This window comes from Salvelinus sp. IW2-2015, linkage group LG32 (genome assembly GCF_002910315.2).
Source record: "Salvelinus sp. IW2-2015 linkage group LG32, ASM291031v2, whole genome shotgun sequence".
NCBI classification, from domain to species: Eukaryota; Metazoa; Chordata; class Actinopteri; order Salmoniformes; family Salmonidae; genus Salvelinus; species Salvelinus sp. IW2-2015.
In genome coordinates this window covers 28547894-28560971 of record NC_036871.1, presented here as the reverse complement: position 1 = coordinate 28560971, position 13078 = coordinate 28547894, and the positions used below count along the sequence as shown (strand labels likewise).

General features: G+C 38.8%; 1 protein-coding gene across 4 annotated transcripts in view; it reads right to left on the bottom strand.

Annotated features, from left to right (window-relative positions):
• Positions 1 to 1232: 1232 nt before the first annotated feature.
• Positions 1233 to 13078, bottom strand: part of LOC111956920 (acid-sensing ion channel 1C) — an 81583-nt gene continuing 69737 nt past the window's right edge. For 2 of the 4 annotated variants that reach the window (XM_023977625.2, XM_023977621.2), the window contains exons 8-11: positions 11678 to 11757; positions 11371 to 11442; positions 7921 to 7973; positions 3340 to 6026 (exon numbers count right to left, since the gene is read on the bottom strand). In XM_023977625.2, the coding sequence (XP_023833393.1) occupies positions 5948 to 6026; positions 7921 to 7973; positions 11371 to 11442; positions 11678 to 11757 (284 nt within the window). In that variant the 3' untranslated portion in view covers positions 3340 to 5947. Of the gene's footprint in view, positions 2672 to 3339; positions 6027 to 7920; positions 7974 to 11370; positions 11443 to 11677; positions 11758 to 13078 lie in introns of those variants that run through there. The other 2 variants (XM_023977623.2, XM_023977622.2) reach the window with 2 other exon arrangements.

Genomic DNA, 13078 nt, shown 5'->3' with positions numbered 1-13078 from the left:
CAATGGTTCAGTATTTAATAAAGTGGACTCAAAATATTTGTTTTTTTTCTGCTTTTGTTGTTGGAAAATGATTTCCTTTTCCGTAAAATCAAGACAAAGTTCCGTCAATTTCAGAGCAGGGGCATGGTGGAGAAGATGGCCAACGACCGCCAGAAGTCGGGAGCTTTTGTTCCAACTTTCTGCTCTATGCACCAGCCGCCGTGAGTGAGTTTCCGTTAAGATGTTACCGTGGTCCATGACCCAGGATTTTAAAGTAACTTTATGCACCAAATATTGCCAAATAGAATACATCAGTTACACAAATGGTTCAAATAGTTGAAGGAAGCCATATCATGGAGTGATATGTCATGTCATATGTGTCTCCCGACCCCTCCTGTCTCAGCCTCCAGTATTTATGCTGCAGTAGTTTGTGTCGTGGGGCTAGGGTCAGTCTGTTACATCTGGAGTATTTCTCCTGTCTTATCTGGTGTCCTGTGTGAATTTAAGAATGATCTCTAATTCTCTCTCTCTCTCTCTCAGAGGACCTGAGCCCTAGGACCATGCCTCAGAACTACCTGGCCTGATGAATCCTTGCTGTCCCCAGTCCACCTGGTCGTGATGCTGCTCCAGTTTCAACTGTTCTGCCTGCGTCTATGGAACCCTGACCTGTTCACTGGACGTGCTACCTGTCCCAGACCTACTGTTTTCAACTCTCTATAGACAGTAGGAGCGGTAGAGATAATCTGAATGATCGGCTATGAAAAGTCAACTGACATTTACTCCTGTGGTGCTGACCTGTTGCACCCTCGACAACCACTGTGATTATTATTAATTGACCCTGCTGGTCATCTATGAACATTTAAACATCTTGGCCATATTCTGTTATAATCTCTACCCGGCACAGCCAGAAGAGGACTGGCCACCCCTCATAGCCTGGTTCCTCTAGGTTTCTTCCTAGGTTCTGGCCTTTCTAGCGAGTCTTTCCCAGCCACCGTGCTTCTACACCTGCATTGCTTGCTGTTTGGGGTTTTAGGCTGGGTTTCTGTACAGCACTTTGTGACATCAGCTGATGTAAGAAGGGCTTTATAAATACATTTGATTGATTGATTGTGTAAGGGTAGATAAAGATGGTGTTACATGATCTACATGTAATTACATGAATGATGACGCATAGAAGACCAAACAATGCTGATTACATTTCCAGATAATTCTGCACGTGATGTTTGACGTAAGATTGAGAATGTTACACTTGGTTAGGAGAGGGTATTCATTATTTAATGGATATTTACGATCAATCACATGGTGGAAATATCATATACATACAGTACATAGTGCCAGTTGATCCTAGTTCAGTTCCACAGCTGTCTGTAGGCCTCCAACAGAGCGAGCCATACTATAATCTACTCTCTGTAAGATCCAGTCTTACAGAAGTATAACATTCCTTACAAGCCAGTGGCCACATACTGTACGTACAATACTTTTTTTTTTTGTCAGATAACATATCCTGGCTTCTCAGCCCCATGTTCAATACTTCATGGTCACTGAATATTGCACAGCCCTAAGCCTAGTTTTCATTAAGATTTTTTCATTCTAAAGATTGAACAGTAGCCTACCACACAACATGGATATTAACCATCTGGCTCCCAACAAAATAGTAAAGTAACATGGTGGCTGATTATACACAAGGAGGAGTACACAATGGTCATGCAAGGAGGAAAAGAGGTGAGGTGCAATAACAATACACATAATTAAGCTGCAAGAATGAAGGTCTTTAGACTATTAGTTGACATAAATATACAACACTGTCATCTACTTGGCTGTAATTTATTATGCTATAAAATACCCATTAAAAGACTTGAATCAATAAGCACAACCAGTATTGAGGTATTATTCAAATATGACAGGACCATGTCCATATTCTGTTTCAGACTACTGACTATTGCGTTGCTTCTGCTCTGCTATTATTTGATTGGCATTAAGGCAGGGGTAGATAAGGATTCTAGTATGGGACACAGTACGGCACGTAGTACAAAGTATTCATAAAACTTTAACCCCTTAAATTTGCCACCTGTTTTACTTTCAATCTGATTTCTAATGAATTTAATGTAAATTAGATTGATGCTTACAAAGCATAAGCAAATAGTTGCAATGTATTCTGATTTCTGTTAAGTACTTACTGTGTTTTTTTTTTTAGGAAGGACAGGTGATAAACCATTGGTGGTGAGTTTTATAACTAACCTCCACATTGTCATGAAAGACCAGACCACAATGGGACACACAGTTAACACCAAGACAATGTCACATCATCAGTTGTGGTAACCCAGTACAAAAATGTATTCCTTTATGCCAAATCCACAAATTCCATTAGTAGGGGAGCTGTGTGACCAGACTTGAAAATAAACTGTGTTAAATGCATTGATTTCACAATTACATTATTTTTGGGCCAATGCATTTATTGCTCATAACAAAACACTGATAAACCATATCTTAAAGTTTACAACTTCAAAGAAGAGACCCTTACTGAGTGATGTTTGGCTTGGTTCTAGTCTCACCCAAGACAAGGCTTATCCCAGGATACATAGTTGGATATAAGACGTGCCAATAAGGTAGCCAGTCTTGATCAGAGAGGGAGGTAATTGGCTCAGGAACCAAGGCTGATCTCAAGGTCTTTGTGCTTCTCATCAACAGTCATCTAATAAACAGACAAAAGCATAGAAATATAACTTCTAGAATTAGACATTTTCTATAGGCAAAAAGGTAAAGCTACAGATGTCCCTTTGAAGTGTTCTGGTTTCTTTTCTCTAAAATGACCACATAACAAAGTTTAACATGACTAGAACTAATTTCACATAGATAAAAAAACTATTTTGTTAGGGAATTAATGCAATGATCAACATGAACAGTAGCATGAGAGAAAATAGACACAAAAGATTTACAAAAAAAGGTATGTACATAGGAAGATGGTTAAATATATAGTTTATTATATTTGATAATTTACACATCACAAACTGACTGTTATTTGAGTCGTATTACATGTACTGGAATTCCAATAACAATAGTATATAACAATGCAATTATACAATGCATTTCAGTGTTTTAAACCAACTGAACTGAATAAAGTAGGGAACCTGGGACATGTATGTTTTTGAAGCACTGTAATAAACTGTCTCTGGAATCTTACAAATTCTACTCTGTGTCCGGTCCTAAAATTAAATAGAAACTGGAAGACACTTGAGATCCACTTGGATAACAACACAAACTAATGGACAACTCTTGGGGTAGGCCATCGTGTGCTCATATGGCAAGTCTGCAGCTCCCTTGTCCTCCAATTCCCTTATGGCGCAACAGCAGTAATGGATACATTTTTTAGTCTTTTTTATTTATTTTTTACATACTATAAACATATCAACACATGAGCGAGATTGAATTTCTTAATGGCATTTTGATCTGGTATTTACACATTTCAATCAATATTTAGAATACCACCTTGACAATGTTTGTACTCCACTAGTTCCCAATAGAGAATAGTTTACTATCACAGGGGACTTGTGCTAATGAGTGTTTATGTAGCAGTTAAAAGCCATGGTCATGGAACAAAACCATTTGAACAACACCCACATAAACTAACTTTAAGTTTGGGTGGATCGTCTTGCTTGTTTGTCTATTCTATTGAAAGTGGTGATTAAGAGTGGGGGCTGAGTTACAGCAGACTCCTGTGAAGAGTGTCCTTTTCCAGTGACAGTACGGTCAGTACGACAACTCTATTCCCAGAAAAAAATGGGAAACCACGACAGAAGAAAATGTTGTCATTGATGTACATTTTTTCAGCAGTAGACAGATGAAAAGCATGTGGAGCACTATATATAACAATGGGAAATGTTCCTATTTTCCCCAAATCTTATGGAAAAGTTGTGATTGTTCATATGTGAAAACATAAAAACCTTTTTTTTTTTTACAATATGTAACTTGTAAACAAAGAATTGCATTCAATAATCTTGCAATAGTTTCTCTTCCTGGGGACCTAACGCAAGAGGCTTTCATTACTTGATGGTTTATAGTTTCAAATCAGTGATAGGATCAATCTCTGAACAGAATCATTTGAGTACGAAGGCAACACAATTACTGCGAACTGTCTATTACTGGGGGGTTCAAGTTAGGTCTGCTGTTCTCCTTTGAGCATTGTGATCATAGTTGAGTGGGCATCACTGAAATCTGCATTATATTATTATCAATTAGTTATAAATGAAAGAGTGGTAACCTGAATATGTCTTTAAAACCCCTCTTGATTCCACTAATGAATGGACCTGGCTATGCTGATGCTACACATGCTAACCATGGCTAGCCTCTCAATTTGATATTCAGCACATCAAAATTGACTGCTACACTGAACAAAAATATGGATGCATCATGTAAAGTGTTGGTCCCAAGTTTCATGAGCTGAAATAAAAGATCCAAGAAATGTTCCATACGCAAAAAGCTTATTTCCCTCAAATTGTGTGCACAAATTTGTTTATATCCCTGTTAGTGAGCGTTTCTCTTTTGCCAAGATAATCCATCCCCCTGACAGGTGTAGCATATCAGTTATCTGACTAAACAGTATGGTCATTACACAGGTGCACCTTCTGCTGGGGACAATAAAAGGCCACTGTAAGATGTGCAGTTTTGACACACAACACAATGCCACAGATGTCTCAAGCTTTGAGGGAGCAGGCAATTGGCATACTGACTGCTGGAATGTTCACCAGAGCTGTTGCCAGAGAACTGAATGTTCATTTCTCTACCATAAGCGTCGTTTTAGAGAATTTGGCTGTACATCCAACCGGCCTCACAACCGCAGACCACGTGTATGGCGTTGTGTGGGTGAGCTGTTTTCTGATGATAACGTTGTGAGCAGAGTGCCCCATGGTGGTGGTGGGGTTATGGTATGGGCAGGCATAAGGACAACGAGCACAATGGCAATTTGAATGCACAGAGATACAGTGACAAGATCCTGAGGCCCATTGTAGTGCCATTCATCCACCACCATCAACTCATGTTTCAGCATGGTAATGCACGGCCCCATGTTGCAAGGATCTGTACACAGTTCCTGGAAGCTGAACATTTCCCAGTTCATCCATGGCATGTATACTCACTAGACATGTTACCCATTGAGTATGTTTGGGATGCTCTGGATTGACGTGTACGACAGCGCCTTCCAGTTCCCACCAACTTCACACAGCCATTAAAGAGGAGTGGGACAACATTTCACAGGCCACAATCAACAGCCTGATCAACTCTACGCGAAGGAAATGTTTAGCGCCACATGAGGCAAATGGTGTTCACACCAGATACTGACTGGTTTCCTAATCCACACCCCAACTTTTTTTTAAAGGTATCTGTGATCAACAAGTGCATATCTGTATTCCCAGTCATGTGATATCCATAGATTAGGGCCTAATTCATATATTTCAATTGACTGATTTCCTATGAACTGTAACTCAGGAAAATCTTTGAAATTGTTGCATGTTGCGTTTGTATTTTTGTTGAGTATATTACAATGGTATAAATAAGTTGACATGAACTGAGACCACTCTGAAGTCCTTTCCATCTACATTACTAGTCTTATACATTACTAGTCTTATACATTTCTAGTCTTATACATTACTAGGCTGATTAAAACCAATTCAAACACACTAATGTCACCCTGTTTAATAGAATGCAACATGAATGGAACATCAAATAAATAGTGTCGTCGACGCCTTGATATGTCCGTCACCTGAGTTCTGCTTTGGAAATGGTTTTATTCTTATGATAGTGTTCTATTTCTATTCAGGCAATCGCTAGATCCTACTACTCTACACTAACCATGTTTGTAATAATACATAAGTTATTTCACAGTTTTCTGTCAAACCCCGAAGATCCCACGTGCCACCCTCCCCTTCCCCCCACCCTGCTTTATGTCGTCAACAAGCAAACTCCTCAAAGTTGCCTAGAGTCGGGTGACGAGGTAACATGTTCGGCGTGAATCCGAGACTGTCCGAGTGACTCCGGAGGGTGTCACAGGTGCTCTGTAAGACAAGGGAAGGGAGGGAGGGAAGAGGAGTTCAACCGTATTAAGGGGGGGGTGATGAGGGAGGGAGGAGAAGAGGAGATCGAGAGGCACACAGGTCACAGTAAAAATAGGAGGGGATGTGACATAAATAGGAAAAAAGTGGGACAATTTAACATAACCAGAACCAAGTGGAAACAGAATAGATGTAGATAACATGACGTTAACCATCATTGATGCATCAGACAGAGGGAGAGGGTTGAACGCATAGTACACACATTGACAAAATAATACAATACAAATGGGTGAACATTAAATTGGTAGTGTAGGGAACATTTAAAGTAGGTCAGTTATGTTTCAGGGTATGGGTAGAGAGAAGAAAGAGAAGAGGGGTATGGTATGGATGAAGAAGGGAAAGAGAAAACAAAAGAGTTTTTTAGTCCTTGTCTCTATGTTAGCATCTTGATTACTACATGTTCATCGACATCCACATGATGTCTGCATACGTTTAGAGCAACTGCGGTTGTTTCAGTTAATATATTGCTGATATGTGGGTTCAAAAGAAGCATTAGCCATACTGTAGATGTAGATAGCTATTTCAGCAGACAAAGAACCATTTAATTTGATGCAAACTGCATTGCATGCAGACCTGTGATAGCATCACAAAGGAATGCATCTAGTGATGTTATTGAACACAGGTTCCAGTAAAATGGTCCCCTTAAATGGACCTTGGTGCTGCAGGGAAGCAATATGTAGATGATCCCCTGCAGATCAGCTTTTGTTGTGCCATCTACAACAAATTATGTATGTATACACATTTATATATTTCTCAGGAAACTGCATTTTATCCTAAGGGAAGGAAAGCATCTTTATTATTCAGTGAAAACAATAAGAAAGAAGCTAATTTTCTTATAGCCGAGTCCCAAATTGTCTTAACAGATGGAGAATCCAAACAATTCATTGTTTATAATAAACCGATAATAATCTCAGAATGAAAAATCCACACAGAAAACCTATTTACGACATTAAGAGTCATTGATTTCAGAATAGTCTCCACAGAAAATACATTATATTGAATTTAGGAAGATTGACCTAACGCAATGATGGAAAAACAAATGTATAAAGTGATCACTACTAGTATGTTTTACATCTCTGCAAAATCACCCACCAAACCAGCTTCAGGTGAACCAACATCTCTACAAAATCACCCACCAAACCAAGCTTTCAGGTGAACCAACATCTCTACAAAATCACCCACCAAACCAGCTTCAGGTGAACCAACATCTCTACAAAATCACCCACCAAACCAGCTTCATGTGAACCAACATCTCTACAAAATCACCCACCAAACCAGCTTAGTTGAACCAACATCTCTAAAATCACCCACCAAACCAGCTTAGGTGAACCAACATCTCTACAAAATCACCCACCAAACCAGCTTCAGGTGAACCAACATCTCTACAAGAATCACCCACCAAACCAGCTTTAGGTGAACCAACATCTCTACAAAATCACCCACCAAACCAGCTTTAGGTGAACCAACATCTCTACAAAATCACCCACCAACCAGCTTCAGGTGAACCAACATCTCTACAGAATCACCCACCAAACCAGCTTTAGGTGAACCAACATCTCTACAAAATCACCCACCAAACCAGCTTTAGTGAACCAACATCTCTACAAAATCACCACCAACAAACCAGCTTTAGGTGAACCAACATCTCTACAAAATCACCCACCAAATCAGCTTTAGGTGAACCAACATCTCTACAAAATCACCCACCAAACCAGCTTTAGGTGAACCAAACACCTCATTAACCAGAATGGAAATGATGTATGAAATGGTTCCCAGAATGTCTGAAAAAGAAGGACAGTATGGGTGGGAGGATCTAATTATCAATGGGGTTTGCTACCTGGGGGCATGATTAGGCGTGACACCAGGGCTGGTTGGGTTCTCTGGAAACTCCTGGAATAGACATGATGAAAAGAAAGATGAGGGTGACTGAAATGAAATTAAAATACAATGCAGAGCTGATAAGTAAGTAAACAAGTGGCCCCACCAAGCAAGTCTGTCTGTGCACAATGGCTAGGCTACAGCCCTGTGTAATTGATTAGGTACAGAGAAGAATGCTGCACACCAATACATACATGTCACAGAGAGCTACCTCCATTCAGCCATTTAATTTCAATGAAAGTCTCAAAATCAGAGACATTTGAGAAAGCAAGAGACCATTCTTAGTCTCTGCCCATGTATGTTTTTAGTAATGTTTCAAAAATTGTAGACATTCATTGAAATGAATAGAAATCACTAATATACTGTATCTTGATATGAAAGGGTTGCTATTGGCACCATTCGTCTTACATGCCATCTAATGTACTATGTGAAGTCAGTAGTCTTAGAACTATCATACCACTATGTTTAACATTCATGTGCATTACTTATTTTACTGTTTTCATATAGCACTTGTCTTGATCTCATCTAGATTGATTCATTGGGTGGTTAGAGAGGAGGGGAGGTGAATGGAGTTGGAAGAAAAGGAGAAGAGGATTGGGGAACATGACAGTAAAAGCTAATAACGATGGCTTATCATTATGTTTCAATGCAAAGAAAGCCTCCAATAATGGATGATTACATGACATGGGTGGAGAAACAATGTTATAGTAAAACAGCATTACATCCACCTAAAGCTCCATGTCCTTGTTTCATGTTGCAGTATGTGCCTCTAGTCAGGGTATGTTACATAACATTGTTGGTTCCTGCTGATGAAAAGCATCTATAATGCTGAAGCTTGAGGAAAAACTGTTGTGATGCCACAAAGGTATTTTTTCTACTCTACTCTGTTTTGATTTTACTAGGATCCCCATTAGCCGACACCAGTGGCGACAGCTAGTCTTACTGGGCTCCGACACACAACGAAAAATACATTACAGACAACATACTTTACAATTTACATATATTTAAAAACATTTGCATGTAGTATGTGTGTGCATCTATCAGTTCCACATACATGTCAGTACATACACATAAAAAGTAGGTCACACGGGGGAGAGGCTTTGTGCCGTGAGGTGTTTCTTTATTTTACTTGTTTAAAACCAGGTTTGATGGTCATTTGCGCTATATGAGATGGAAGGGAGTTCCATGCAATCATGGCTCTGTATAATACTGTATGTTTCCTTGAATTTGTACTGGACCTGGGGACTGTGAAAAGACCCCTAGTGGGGTCTGGTGGGGTAAGTGTGTGTATCAGTGCTGTGTGTAAGTTGACTATGCAAAAAAAAAAAGAATTTCCAACACATTCATGTTTCTTATTAAAACAATAAGTGATGAAGTGTATTTCCTTAACTCTTAGCCAAGAGAGACTGGCATGCATAGTATTGTTGATTCACTAAGAAACAGTTAAGGCAACAGGCATGAACACAGGTTTGGGAGAAGTGTTTCTCTCCATGTGTCCAGATTTAGCTGTTCAGATATGATGGGTTCTACCAGTATCAAGCTGAGAGAGATAGTGCTGACACAATGTGATACTAAAGACACTATTCGATGCCTGGAGTGGATCTCTCATAGGGTACATCCAGTTGAAATTGTTTACTTCTCTCTCCTCTTTGCCACGTAGAATGCTCTGAATAAACCTGTTATTTCCATTTGAACAAACAAATAAAAATACAGATCCAAACATCTCTTGCCTTTTCAACTGTTTAAATTACTATATACCTTTTCAACTGTTTAAATTACTATATACCTTTTCAACTGTTTAAATTACTATATACCTTTTCAACTGTTTAAATTACTATAGATTTAAATTACTAATATACCTTTTCAACTGTTTAAATTACTATATACCTTTTCAACTGTTTAAATTACTATATACCTTTTAAACTGTATAAATTACTATATACCTTTTCAAACTGTTTAAATTACTATATACCTTTTCAACTGTTTTAAATTACTATATACCTTTCAACTGTTTAAATTACTATATACCTTTTCAACTGTTTAAATTACTATATACTTCTTTTTCAACTGTTTTAAACTTATATACCTTTTCAACTGTTTAAATTACTATATACTTTTCAAACTGTTAAATTACTATATACCTTTTAAACTGTATAATTACTATATTTACCTTTTCAACTGTTTAAATTACTATATACCTTTTCAACTGTTTAAATTACTATATACCTTTTCAACTGTTTAAATTACTATATACCTTTTTGACTGTTTAAATTACAATAGACCTTTTAAACTGTATGAATTACAATATACCTTTTAAACTGCTTTTTTTTAGGATACTGTAAATCAAACTGTATCCAAGTGTCAACATGTCCAAATCTGTAGGCTGTATCCAACTGGACTTTCTATTTCACACATAATGCAAAAAGAGCTGAAAGCCAAGTAACAACAGAAGTGTATTTTAAAGACTTCCTGTTCATTCAGTCTTAGTTTTTCTATTTATTATTTGGTTTATAGGTTTTACAAAAATATCAGTAGGAGAAATACCTCCGTGGCACATGTAGCTGCAGTTATCTCAGTAGTGGAGCCAGGACATCTTTATCTAACCTTTTCCACCACATCAGTTTATGGGAAAAACTCTGAAAAACTCTGACTGAAGCAACCGTGCATGCAGATAGCTCATGCAGAAACAGAAACACAGGGCTTTTTCACTACCTTGGAACCAGACCATGGGCATATACAGTGCCTTCAGAAAGTATTCACACCCCTTGAGTTGTTCCACTTTTTTTTTTTACAGCCTAAATTTAAAATAGATTACATTTAGATGTTATTGTCACTGTTCTACACACAACACACAATGTCAAAGTAGAATTATTGTTTTTAGAAATTTTTACAAATGACAACAAAATGAAAACCTGAAATGTCTTCAGTCAATAAGTATTCAACCCCTTTGTTATGGTAAGCCCAAATAAGTTCAGGAGTAAAATTTTGCTTAACAAGTCACATAATACATTTTTAAAACCCTTGAATGAGTAGGTGTGCCCAAAATGTTTACTGGTACTGTATGTAAATGAGATAATTATGTATTTTATTTTCAATCAATGTGCTAAAATTTAGAAAAAAATGTTTTCACTTTGTCATCATGGGGTATTGTGTGTAGATGGATGAGAAAAAAATCTATTTAATCCATTTTGAATTCAGGCTATAACACAACAAAATGTGGAATAAGTCAAGGGGTATGAATACTTTCTGAAGGCACTGTATATAACTAGAAAAAGTGCTCACTTTGATTTGCGTTCCACATTGATTGGTCATGAAAAAGGCTTGAGATTCTGACACATTACAGTACATTACTTTGTTTGTAGTGCAGTGCAGAACTACAAACCAGTGCATTGTGGGAGACTCAAATTACCAGATTGTCGCTTGGACAACGCTGCGGTCGTTTCTTGCGCATGAAGTAACCCAAAACTTTATCCTTAAATACCTAAATACAAGAGTGTCTAGTTAACATCACAACAAATCAGACAGTGCAAACAGTTGAAAACACTTAAAACCATATAGACAGACAACATCATTAGGACAAGGGTTTGTCGTATTTTTGATTAAATTTAAATACTTCATCATCATGAATGAATTGTGTACGTTCAACATATAACCCCAACTCTACTACTTGAGAATACTTTTAAGTGATTAAACAAATATGAATGCCTCCACTTTACCTCATATAAGTAGTCAAATATTTCCAGTATCGTTAAAACACTGGCTCCAATGAACAGACCCATCTGCCCACCAATGTCACCTGAAAAGAGGATGACAGATGAAAAGACATAATCAAGCAATACCACAGTCAGACAGATAATAACCCCTCATCACTGTCAAACACTCCCTAAAACACTTCAGCGAGCAGGCCTTTCTAATCGACCTGGCCCGGGTATTCTGGAAGGATATTGACCTCATTCCGTCAGTAGAGGATGCCTGGTTATTCTTTAAAAGTGCTTTCCTCACAATCTTAAATAAGCATGCCCCATTCAAAACATTTTGATCCAGGAACAGATATAGCCCTTGGTTCACTCCAGACCTGCCCTTGACCAGCACAAAAACATCCTGTGGTGTAATGCATTAGCATCGAATAGCCCCCGCGATATGCAACTTTTCAGGGAAGTTAGGAACCAATATACACAGGCAGTTAGGAAAGTAAAGGCTAGCTTTTTCAAATAGAAATCTTCATCCTGTAGCACAAACTGCAAAAAGTTCTGGAACACTGTAAAGTCCATGGAGAATATGAGCACCTCCTCCCAGCTGCCCACTGCACTGAGGCTAGGGAACACTGTCACCACCAATAAATCCACGATAATTGAGAATTTCAATAAGCATTTTTCTACGGCTGGCCATGCTTTCCACCTGGCTACCCTACCCCGGTCAACAGCCCTGCACCCCCCACAGCAACTTGCCCAAACCTCCCCCATTTATCATTCACGCAAATCCAGATAACTGATGTTCTGAAAGAGTTGCAAGAGTTGCAAGAGTTGCAAATCAGCTGGGCTAGACAATCTGGACCCTCTCTTTCTAAAATTCTCCACCGCAATTGTTGCAACCCCTATTACTAGCCTGTTCAACCTCTCTTTCATATCGTCTGAGATCCCCAAAGATTGGAAAGCTGCTGCGGTCATCCCCCTCTTCAAAGGGGGAGACACTCTAGACCCAAACTGTTACAGACCTATATCTATCCTACCCTGTCTTTCTAAGGTCTTCAAAAGCCAAGTTAACAAACAGATCACCGACCATATCGAATCCCACCGTACCTTCTCCGCTATGCAATCTGGTTTCCGAGCTGGTCATGGGTGCACCTCAGCCACGCTCAAGGTCCTAAACGATATCATAACCGCCATCGATAAAAGACAATACTGTGCAGACGTATTCATCGACCTGGCCAAGGCTTTCGACTCTGTCAATCACCACATTCTTATCGGCACACTCAACAGCCTTGTTTTCTCAAATGACTGCCTCGCCTGGTTCACCAACTACTTCTCCGTGTCAAATCGGAGGGCCTGTTGTCCGGACCTCTGGCAGTCTCTATGGGTGTGCCACAGGGTTCAATTCTCGGGCCAACTCTTTTCTCT